This window comes from Coregonus clupeaformis, chromosome 40, assembly GCF_020615455.1.
Source record: "Coregonus clupeaformis isolate EN_2021a chromosome 40, ASM2061545v1, whole genome shotgun sequence".
In the NCBI taxonomy this organism is placed as follows: Eukaryota; Metazoa; Chordata; class Actinopteri; order Salmoniformes; family Salmonidae; genus Coregonus; species Coregonus clupeaformis.
The window spans coordinates 24,141,248-24,154,034 of NC_059231.1; the positions used below are offsets into that span (position 1 = coordinate 24,141,248).

General features: G+C 42.2%; 1 protein-coding gene across 1 annotated transcript in view; it reads left to right on the forward strand.

Annotated features, from left to right (window-relative positions):
- Positions 1–11,095, forward strand: part of LOC121571631 (cholecystokinin receptor-like) — a 40,677-nt gene extending 29,582 nt beyond the window's left edge. The window contains exons 4-6 of the mRNA XM_041883209.1: positions 1,114–1,378; positions 5,835–5,962; positions 10,347–11,095. Of these exons, the coding sequence (XP_041739143.1) occupies positions 1,114–1,378; positions 5,835–5,962; positions 10,347–10,903 (950 nt within the window). The 3' untranslated portion in view covers positions 10,904–11,095. The remainder of the gene's footprint in view (positions 1–1,113; positions 1,379–5,834; positions 5,963–10,346) is intronic.
- Positions 11,096–12,787: the final 1,692 nt, after the last annotated feature.

Below are 12,787 nucleotides of genomic sequence, written 5' to 3' on the forward strand. Positions count from 1 at the left end.
GTCCCCACAGAATAGCACAGCACAGGACCCTACACAGACCTGCATACAGGACCCTACACAGACCTGCACACAGGACCCCACACAGACCTGCACACAGGACCCCACACAAACCTGCACACAGGACCCCACACAGACCTGCACACAGGACCCCACAAAGAACTGCACACAGGACACCACACAGACCTTCACACAGACAAACATAGTATATCACACATGGATGCACACACACAAGTATGCAGGCTCACAGGCATGCACGCACACACACACACACAGGCATGCACACACACACACACACACACACACACACACACACACACACACACACACACACACACACACACACACACACACACACACACACACACACACACACACACACAGTCTTGTACATCTAACCTTGTGGGGACACACAATTCAGTCCCATTCAAAATCCTATTTTCCCTAACCTGTACCCTTACCCTAACCCTAAACCTAACCTTAACCCGGAAATCTAACCTTAAACCTAATCCTAACCCTAACCCCAGCTCCTAACCTTAACCCTAAACCCCCTAGAAATAGCATTTGACCTTGTGGGGACTAACAAAATGTTATTTTTTTTTAAAACACGTCCACACACGCACACACGCGCACAAACACACACACACACACACACACACACACACACACACAATAATCACAATCACAATCTCATGTCATGTTTATGTTCCAGCTAGCAGGAGGATATGGATTAATTTCCCTTCTCCAGTCTGGGGGCTGAGGGGCAGGATCAGATCAGGAGCTTCAGGCCAATGTGATTTCCTCAAACACCAGATAGCCATCTCCCTCAGGCCATCTCTATCTAGCCAACGTCTCCCATTCATGTTTTACTAACACATCCACACATCCTTAAAAACACATATTCACTTAGAAGTCCACAGCACATACTGATCTCTGATTCATAAATTGTAGTTCGTCACATTTAATCTGATCCCTGATGGTTTGAAAAGTTTGAACCTTTCAAGACTTAAACTTATCTAAGTCTTTCGTATCTTCACTTAAGAGAGAACTTTGTAAATAATCAAAACTCTTAAAAGTGTTTGTTAGCTAGTTTCTTTTTTCCTTATTTTCCAACAGGTGTATCCGTGAGCATCTCCACCTTCAGCCTGGTTGCCATAGCAATTGAGCGCTACAGCGCCATCTGCAACCCGCTAAAGTCACGGGCGTGGCAGACCCGTTCCCATGCCTACCGGGTGATCACCGCCACCTGGCTGCTGTCCTTCATGATCATGAGTCCCTACCCGGTGTTCAGCCACTTGGTCCATGTCCCCCTGAAGGACAACATCACCATCGCACGCATGTGTCGCCATATCTGGCCCCACAGGGAGGTGGAGCAGACCTGGTGAGTGTGTGTGTGTAGGGTGGGGAGTGTTGGTGTGGGTGACTGGGTGTGTGTGTGTGGCTGGATGGATGGGTGCATACTCATACTCATCTTACTTTTTGCTTACTACTGTTTTCCTAATACTTCATTTTATCGGGTTTGGATGGAACTGTAATGACAAAAAAAAGGAACATCTGCCTACACGTATAAATTGTATTGATAATACGGCAATATTGTGTTTGTATACACAGTAGAATATAAACACATCACTAAAATGGTCGCAACAGCAAAAAAATTAAACTTGTTCTCCAGCTGACCATTTCCCACCAGAGAAGTCATTAATCTGTCATTGTAGTAGCAGTGCATCCCAGGTCACCGGGTGCATTGTGGATGACTGTAGGGCTCCTCTGGGGGAGGAATTAGACACAGCCTGTGTAGAAGGTGTACTGCTGCTCTCTCATTATTATTTCATATTTGTAGCCTACTGCCATGACCCCTTATTGGTGGAGTGGAGCCCTGTGAGAAAAATACACTTGAGGCTTTCCAGTCTACAGAAAACAACAGCTATAGTCCAGTGGAGGCTCCTCAGAGGAGGAAGGGGAGGACCATCCGCAGTGAAGTTCATAAAAAATAAAAATAGTGAAACATTAAAAAGTTATCCTTTTGACATAAAACTATACAAATAATTGATTAAAACACACTGTTTTGCAATGAAGGTCTACAGTTGCCTCAGCAGCACTCTGTAGGACAGCTAGCTTCCGTCCTCCTCTGGGTACATTGACTACAATACAAAACCTTGGAGGCTTATGGTTCTCACCCCCTTCCATAGACTTACACAGTAATTATGACAACTTCCGGAGGACACCCTCCAACCTATCAGAGCTCTTGTAGCATGAACTGACATGTTGTCCTACTCAAACAGAGGGATACTATGTTAGCTAGCTGGCTATGACTATCCAACACTGGAACTCTTCCAAGTCAAGGTAAGCTTTTGGTTTGACTAATTTATTGCCTGCCGGTGTAACTGCTAAACTGCTTACTGACTGGACACTGTACTGCGTGATTGTAGCGGGTTTACTAATGCGTTAGTTCTATTATCTATGTTGTCTATGACGTTACTTTAGCCAATATGGTGACAACAATGTAGGCTGTCTGTAGCGGTTATGATATGAAGGTTTGATTTTGGAAAAGTTTTTTCGCCTGGTCACAGACAGCTGATGTGTTGTGTATTGGAGTCCACAAGCGAAGGGAAAAGGTGAGAGGAGGAGAGCACGTAGATGCGATAAGGAATACAACGAGCTGTTTGTGTGGCTATGAAAGTGAACTATTTGCGTGTGATCAGGGGTGTATTCATTCCGCTGATTCTGTTGAAAAACGTTTCTTAAACGGAACGAAACGGGGATAAACATTCCTGAATGTGTCCAATAGAAACTCTCGTTTGCAACTGTTGGACTAATGATTACACCCTAGATCAGCTAGATTCAAGCAAGAGTGTGCAAGGCGGTATTGAATGTGTCACTGTATGTCGATGTGTCACTGTCTGTCCCCTCAAATCTTTCTCTCGACCTGTGTGCACTTACGCTGTAAACTTTCATTCATAGGCTAGGTTCTAGTAACCTCATGATGGGTATAGGGAAAAGTTGAGTATCATCGATGTTATATTGAACTTGGTTAATGGAATATGAATGACAGTCATCCAATATGCTGTAATAGAAATACAATGTTAACTTGTTAAGTGTGTTCTGTCTTCCATTGTGTGTTCACATCCAGTGCTGTCATTCACAGGGCTCTCTTGGGTTCCTCTCCAACCTCTCTGTTGTCAGACATCCATTTTAAATCACTATTAAGATGAATCAAATGCACAAAATGTACTCTTTACCTTCTCTTCCACTCAGGGTTTAATTGTGAGTTACAAAGGCTAGAACACTAGGAACCAAAAATAAGAAAAATTATTCCAATGGAAAATGCATGCAAATCAAATGATTCTAAACTGCTACAGGCTCTCTTATGATTGAAGAATATTGTTATAATGGCCGTGTGTCACGACTTCCTCCGAAGCTGCCTCCTTTCCTTGTTCAGGCAGGCTTCGGCGTTCGTCGTCACCGGCCTTCTAGCCACTGCCACTCCTCATCTCATCATTCCATTTGTTTTGTCTTGTTTTTACACACACCTGGTTCATATCCCCTCATCAATACCTGTATAAGTATTCCCTCTGCCCCCCTGTCTTTGTGTGTGATTGTTTCTTGTGGAGGTGACGATAGCTCGGTGGAGCTTTATGTATTGTATCGCCGGGATATTCACCAATGTGTTTTGTTTTTCTCCAGTGCGCCGTTATACCGCACTGTAGTGTTTTTACGCATTGCTGCGTAGCGCTGTATCTGCCGAATAAACCATTTATACTGTGATTCACCCTCCTGCGCCTGACTCTGTCCAAATCACCCACTACACCGTGGTAACTCTACAAAGGAAAACCCACATTTATTTCAATGAGCTATTAAGGCTTTCCCCAAAGCGGTAGTTTAATTCCAACAATTCCCATTCCTAATTCACCAGATCAATGTTTCTAGGAATATGTAGCCTTGGTTTTGGCACTATTACTTGTATTCTAAAATTGTATTTAGTCACTAGTATTGATTGTACCCGTTTTAAGGCTTTTATTGTGAAGCACTTAATTATTCCCAGAGTCAAGGAGAAGGAGCTTTAATGTCGATGTGGTTCTTGGCTGTTCTTGTGACGGAGAACTAATACAAGACAAAGTACTATATCCGTTGTAACCTGTGAGTTATTTTATTCTAAGTCCCACATGTCCTCCGGAGAAGATAGAGTATAATATTCACAATCAAGACATTAAGTTTACAAATGTATTTAGACTCCCTCTTTCCACATATTTTGTCCTTCATGATGACAATTGGTTGGAATGGATAGTATAAGAGACAACATTGTGGTGGAATGTAGCTATGTCTTCTATAGTGGTAGGGTAGTAACCAATGTTCCCTCAAATCTTTTTTGGCACTGAGCAAATTTCAGGTCTACTGAGCGCAAACTTGAATGTTGTGAAAAGTCTGTGCAACTTCTGACACATGTTTATTGTGAACACTGAGGCTGTACCCGCTTTAAGTTACAGTTATAACAGTGGCTAAGTAGGCTACTGTGGCTATTTGATCATAATGTAGGCCTACCATAAAAAACAATGGCGAAAATGGAAATAGCTGTTACATGGAAATAGCTGTTCTATCATTCAGCCTACAGTAGCAGCCAATGTGTGGTGTTCAATGTAGGCCTACATTCCATGCAATTTTTGGAACAAATATGCAGGTGTTGACATTAACCTGTTTAGCCACATGTCCTTCAGACAAGGAGGTGACTGAAAATGTGTTGTTTAATGCAAGAAACCCCTTTACAAAATAAAGCTCATTGTTATTCCCATACCATTATTACAGAGAATCAGACAAATTATGCTACCCTCTGCCTATTGGCTACTTAGCTTGTTCAAGCCTGTCTCAAAATACAACCCTGCCCCTTTATGACAGAAAAAATGCTCTTTACCTGACTCACTTTTCAAAGATGGCTAGAAATGCACACGTTTTGTGTTGTTGTAGGAAGCAACCACTCCTCCATTGCTGACTAGAAATTAGCTATAACTGGGCTAATAACTCACTTACTAGCAAAGAATATGAACAAATGTGCACACATGGCTATATGCAGCTCTCACGTTGATTTCAAGTGCATCTACTCGCGACCACTCATGCTTTAAACACAGTCCAGTTCAAAGTGAATGGCACAGATCCATATATGGCAATGGTCTATTTGCATATAGGGATACTGCATCTCTGATTGGTTATGCCGCACAGGTCTGTAGAGTACGGGCTGAGTTGTGCCTGTCAATGCAATAGAATTCTACTCTGGTGCATTCTACCTACAAGAAAATATCTTGCATAGTTAGTTTTGCATACTAAGTCTTGCATAGTTCGTGTTGTTTCGGTATGTTGCATTGAAAGTGGCTAATATTGGCTATTCCCACAGTAGAGGGAAACATTGATAGTGTTAACTAAAGAGGAAAACTAGAAAGTTGAGTGAAGTTCAATCTCGTGCTTCTCTGCACGGGCTGTTATTTTTTCTGCATGGCAGTCCCAGGGGAGCTGCACGCCCGCACACTCGCACAGCTTAGAGGGAACATTGGTAGTAACCATTATGTCATGTCTCCACCGGTTGAACCACAGAAAATATATTTGAGAACGGAAGATACCTCACTCTGTTTTCTCCTTACCCAATGTCTAATGGACTTCCTCTGCCTAATCTCTTTCTGGAAGTCTCCCGTGAGCGAGCCCTCTTCTTTTATACATCTATCAGTACCCCTTGTGGAAGCTGGCCTCAGGCACAGATGTAGGATCAAAATATCCTCCAAATGTCCTAACCTAATCATTAGAGGGGTAAGGCACAACTGACTTGTTAACCCCAGATCCTGTGTGTGTCCCAGGAACATGATGTTGCTGCTTACGCTCTTTGTTGTTCCGGGGGTGGTGATGATCGTGGCTTATGGACTTATCTCCAGAGAGCTGTACCGGGGAATCCAGTTTGAGCTGGGTCAGAAGTCATCATCCCCCGGTGAGTCCTTAATTACTGTTATTTAATTATTCACACATTTATTCACTTATTTTAGCAGCTGGGTTAGTGAGAAGACATTAGAATGCGGAATTGGCATGAACAACAAATGTTAGAATTTTAGTAATGAAAAAATTGCGTATCTTCTAGTTTCTGCCCATTAGTGCTTCCCAGATGTTTTAATTAGGATCCAGATTATCTTGGATTTGAGCGCTCGCTCTCTCGCTCTCTCTCTCTGGTTTATCAGCATGATAATCCTAATTATGGTCACACAGTATCAACATTTCATTAGCAGTACAATCATGGTAGGTGTTGCAGGTTAGAGCAACATACTCTTTAGTCCGTATGAAAGGGCCTGATTCAGACTTAGACAATCAAATCCTTTTTTACGTGTTTTGATTTAAGCACTTCTCAGAAGTTGGTATTCAGATTTACCGTATGCAGGTGCGTGACTGGCTTTGCAGGAATGGCTCCATGGCACGCACTGAATTAATTGAATTCAACTGCTGAAAACTCTCCCACTTTCTGGCCAACATATTTTCTCGTGGAGTTTTCTTTCAACAGGGTTTTCAGTACATTTACTGTATCTAAAGCCATTCCTTTAAATATGGTGTACCTTTTAATTAGAATTTTTACGTTAGAATTTTCTAGACAGACTCACTAGAATATATATCGAGAGAACGGGTTCAGATTAGGATCAATGAAAGAAAACCATCTAAATACACACATATTCATCTCCTTTTCAGTACCAATTGGTAGATTTAAAAATACTTTGATCTTGTATATTATTTAGGGTTAGGAAAGTATTTATGAATAATAATAAAAAAAACTGGTTTGGAGAGCCTTTACACACAAAATATATTGATGAATAAAAAATACATCCTGAAAGTAACCATATTCAATTTTTCAATCCATGAAATATTGGAAAGTGAGAAAAGTGTACAATAGTGGTTGACCAGTAGTCCTATAAATCTACCTTAATAATCCTCATTAACCATGGAACTGTGATGACAACTGTTCAGTCTTCATGAACTGTGCGCCAGGCTCCAGGTTTAAACTGCTACGTATGGTCTACATTCCAAAATGATTCAAATAGGTTACATGTTCCAAGTGATTGCACAACTTGTAATCCGTTAGCCTAATATGATCAACTATTGTTAGCAATCCTCAGGAACAACCACACAAATGTGACAGAGGAAAGAAAGGTAAACTAACAATGGAATGGAATGATGCAAAATGTAAGGAAACTAACACTAAAGTGACAGTTATTAATGTATGTTGGTATAAATGAAGGTGGCTACCGATAGTGGCTAATATTTAACATAATACAACATTTAACAAATACAGTGAAAAGTCCGGGAATATAATACAAATATTATAGAAATCATAAATCATCTCGGTAGGTTGGCACTATACTGTCATTTGCGCATGGCTACAGAAGCCTATACAGTGGGTTAAAAAAGTATTTAGTCAGCCACCAATTGTGCAAGTTCTCCCACTTAAAAAGATGAGAGAGGCCTGTAATTTTCATCATAGGTACATGTCAACTATGACAGACAAAATGAGAAAAAAAAATACAGAAAATCACATTGTAGGATTTTTTATGAATTTATTTGCAAATTATGGTGGAAAATAAGTATTTGGTCAATAACAAAAGTTTCTCAATACTTTGTTATATACCCCTTGTTGGCAATGACACAGGTCAAACGTTTTCTGTAAGTCTTCACAAGGTTTTCACACACTGTTGCTGGTATTTTGGCCCATTCCTCCATGCAGATCTCCTCTAGAGCAGTGATGTTTTGGGGCTGTCTCTGGGCAACACGGACTTTCAACTCCCTCCAAAGATTTTCTATGGGGTTGAGATCTGGAGACTGGCTAGGCCACTCCAGGACCTTGAAATGCTTCTTACGAAGCCACTCCTTTGTTGCCCGGGCGGTGTGTTTGGGATCATTGTCATGCTGAAAGACCCAGCCACGTTTCATCTTCAATGCCCTTGCTGATGGAAGGAGGTTTTCACTCAAAATCTCACGATACATGGCCCCATTCATTCTTTCCTTTACACGGATCAGTCGTCCTGGTCCCTTTGCAGAAAAACAGCCCCAAAGCATGAAGTTTCCACCGCCATGCTTCACAGTAGGTATGGTGTTCTTTGAATGCAACTCAGCATTCTTTGTCCTCCAAACACGATGAGTTGAGTTTTTACCAAAAAGTTATATTTTGGTTTCATCTGACCATATGACATTCTCCCAATCCTCTTCTGGATCATCCAAATGCACTCTAGCAAACTTCAGACGGGCCTGGACATGTACTGGCTTAAGCAGGGGGACACGTCTGGCAATGCAGGATTTGAGTCCCTGGCGGAGTAGTGTGTTACTGATGGTAGGCTTTGTTACTTTGGTCCCAGCTCTCTGCAGATCATTCACTAGGTCCCCCCGTGTGGTTCTGGGATTTTTGCTCACCGTTCTTGTGATCATTTTGACCCCACGGGGTGAGATCTTGCGTGGAGCCCCAGATCGAGGGAGATTATCAGTGGTCTTGTATGTCTTCCATTTCCTAATAATTGCTCCCACAGTTGATTTCTTCAAACCAAGCTGCTTACCTATTGCAGATTCAGTCTTCCCAGCCTGGTGCAGGTCTACAATTTTTTCTGGTGTCCTTTGACAGCTCTTTGGTCTTGGCCATAGTGGAGTTTGGAGTGTGACTGTTTGAGGTTGTGGACAGGTGTCTTTTATACTGATAACAAGTTCAAACGTGCCATTAATACAGGTAACGAGTGGAGGACAGAGGAGCCTCTTAAAGAAGAAGTTACAGGTCTGTGAGAGCCAGAAATCTTGCTTGTTTGTAGGTGACCAAATACTTATTTTCCACCATAATTTGCAAATAAATTCATTAAAAATCCTACAATGTGATTTTCTGGATTTTTTTTTCTCAATTTGTCTGTCATAGTTGACGTGTACCTATGATGAAAATGACAGGCCTCTCTCATCTTTTTAAGTGGGAGAACTTGCACAATTGGTGGCTGACTAAATACTTTTTTTCCCCACTGTAGCTTGGGTCTCCACATTTCACAAGTTATAAGGCCAGCATTTCATAAACTTCACTGTGGAAAAGGTGAGATGTTGATATGCTTCAGTTTGCTGCTAGGTAACTGGTTTCACATTTGTCTCCAGCGATCATAAGATAAAATAGATAAAACAATTGTCCTTTACATTTACAATCCCCTTATCCAAACGGCTTACTAATTGACCTAGCTCTTATCAATAGCTCGTATCAATTTGTAAATTACAGTGCATGGAGAATGTTGTTATTTCAATCGTAAAAAATTAAGTAGATGTTGTTCCACTTGGAACCGACAGGTTTCTTGACCTTATTCATCTTTTACCATCGCTGGCAAAGGTGGTGGATTTATTGGAGAATTAAGTCAAGGCCAGAATATGGCGTATCTATAGACGCACCTCCGCCACACCTTAATTTCTTTGATCTCCACCCAAAACAAATAGTGGGTGAATAGCATGCTATTCTCGTGCTTCAGTTCAACGTCAGAATACGCATAGAGGGAAAGGTGCATAAAAAGGGAATTATGTTCCATTTAAGCGTGCTTAACTCGGGTCGGAATCGGACCCTAAGTGAATAGCTAGGATGATCATAGAGCATAGACTAATGTTGTACTGGTTGTAGTGGTCCTCTGTAGCTCAGCTGGTAGAGCACGGCGCTTGTAACGCCAAGGTAGTGGGTTCGATCCCCGGGACCACCCATACACAAAAATTTATGCACGCATGACTGTAAGTCGCTTTGGATAAAAGCGTCTGCTAAACGGCATATTATTATTATTATTATTATTATTATTATTATTATTATTATTATTATCAAATGTGTAGAGTGTATTTGCTGCTGATGCTCCATTAGAGGATGGAACTGGCTGATGGCAGTAGGCCTCACCTTCACCATCTGTCTGTCCAATATGAGAGAGTGAGGGACAGGGGGGGATGGAGAGAAACAGGTGGGTAGTGATATAGAGAAAGAGATCATGTGAAGGCACGTTAGCACTCAGATGTAAGATGACTCAGGTTTTTTGGTGATTCACCGCCGTGCCCATTAAGGTGAGCGACTGTTTTTAAGAGGTGTGATTCACAGAAATAATTATCAGACACGGAAGAGAAGAAACCTTGTACAGGTGAAAAGTACAGATAAGCAGGGGATGTGAGTTTGTGTTTGTGTGTGTGTGTGTATGTGTGTGTGCATCATCAATTCAGATGTATGAAATGTTGAATGGATCATAAACTTTTGTGAACTTCTGAAATGATTAGTTACGGAACGTAATTGGTCTGACCCCTCCCCACAGTTTTGGACCTCAACTTGACCTCTTCTTTGCTCGCCCCTTACACAGGTCTAAAGAATGGCCTGACCGCCACTGTGTCTTGCGGCAGGGACGACGGCGATGGTTGCTACGTCCAGGTCTCCAAGCGTCCACACTCCATGGAGATGTCCGCTCTGACATCATCTATGGGGAGCTCTTCCAAAGTGGAGCGTGCCCGCAGCAACACCTCAGAGGCCAAGCTCCTGGCCAAGAAGCGTGTGATCCGGATGCTGGTGGTGATCGTGGCTCTGTTCTTCCTGTGCTGGATGCCCCTCTACTGCGCCAACACCTGGAAGGCTTTCCACCCAGCCTCTGCACACCGTGCCCTCTCTGGTGCCCCCATCTCCTTCATCCACCTTCTGTCCTACACCTCGGCCTGTGTTAACCCTATTATCTACTGCTTCATGAACACTCGCTTCCGCAAGGCGCTGCTCGCCACCTTCGCCTGCTGCTGCCGCCCGCCCTGCCGACACCAAGGGCTGCGGGATGGAGAGGAGGACGCCATGGCTATGGGGGTGTCCATGTCCAGGTTTAGTTACACCACGGTCAGCACCATGGGGCGTGCTGAAGGAGGGACCACTGACTGACTGAGGGACAGGGGGGACATGGGGGGGAGACCAGAGAGATATGTTGTTATGTGATTGGTTTAGTCATTTCTATGGGGGAAATATTTAACCTGCAGTCAGTAAATATGGGGGAGATTAGGTTTGGGCGGTATCCAGATTTTCATACCTTCATATCGTTCCTGTACCATACCGGGGTATACGTTATTACCGGCATTGCACACAAGGGGCGCTATTTATTTTCAGAAGTAAAAAAATATATAAATAAATAAACAATTCTTATTTTTTTACTCACAAAACAAATTTAGGCAGCAGGGATCTTGATCCAGGAGGAGATTGATTGTCTCTGCTGTAACCCAGAAGCTTAATTTTGCAAACTAGCCACTTAGCTAGCAAGTTAGCAAACCAAATGCATAGCTGGAGCCCTGAGCTGGAAATAATTTATCTTAGTAAGTTAACTTATAGTTATAAGCAGTGGCCATCAGAATTTCTAAATCCCCCGGTATACCGCCCAAGGCTAGGGGAGATGCACCCACAGTCTATAGGGAAACCAACACATGACCATGACTGTAATGCTAATTTCAAGACCAATGGGCTCACAGATTTATATCTAACTGAAGGGTTCAATTAACCTATGACCATGGGTAAATCAAACCTGTAGGCCATTAAAAAAGGGAAAATACCCATGACCCATGGAGAATGCATGCCCAACATACCCACAGGAAAAGGACAATTATACACTGTTTAATAGTTGCAAAACAAAAGGAATTAATGAAAATATAATAGCACTGTTTTGCATTAGCATTTGTCCCAAGTGATGGAAAACAATGTTTCATTCAATAGTATATGTAGCCTATGTATTTATTTTGTTAACGTCTGGGACTCATTAAAACAGCTTGCATTCATTTTTACTGATGAACCCCTGGTATAGGATGGGAACTATTATTAGGGTGGAATAAAAGGGTTATGTGTTGGTAGGGGGGTGTATTCCTGAATGATAAGCTATATGGGTCGCAGGGCAGTAGCTTGAGAAACAGTATTAGTAATGCCATTTGCAAAGCTTCTACTTATTGTCACGTTACTTTGGGTGTTACAATGCTGATTATGTGCTTATTATTAGTGTTGTCAATGTCCTGATGGTGAGAAACTCTGTTGCGGACTACAAGTGCCTGCCTGTAAATGCTGATCTTTCTTTGAGTATTTTCTGTTTGCTGTGCTGTGGACTATGTATTTCATGATGGACATTGTAAATGGTCTTAACCAGACTTGATTGGATGTGGATTGGAGGCTAGACTCAACTGCCACCAAACCAACCCAACCTTACCGAAGACAGCAGTGATAATGAAAGTAAGGAATGTGGGGTATTGGGGAAGTACTGTTACTGTATATTTGGGCTGTTAGTCTGGATCCAGCTCAGTTGTAATCATGGTAGACTGCCTTTGTCTCTTTTAGAGGTGCATCCTTGCTTTTTCAAAAACAGCTCAGTCTCTGCAGACAACTGAACACACAGCAACTCGTGTTGCATATCATTGATCTGTAGTGTACAGTGTATGTGCTCTGTTGTCATCTAAAGCGCCATGTCGTCCATGTATCCACTACAATGTTGGTGTGTGTGTGTTTATTGTGTTGCTGCTAACAGGGTGTGTGAGGTTACTCAGCTGAGCAGGGAACAGATTCTACAGACATCACTGATTGGCTTCAGCATCATCTACACTATAAAACATTTCCTATAATTCATACAGTAAAATACTGGCAGCACAGAAGCCTTTAGATTTACAGAACCTTTACTAAAATACAAATTTACTGCATATTACTGTAACACCTGACTACAGCAACATGCTGTATTTCTAGAATTTACAGTGCATTACTGGAAGCACAGTGGTTAGTAACCTGTTGCAGATATACAGT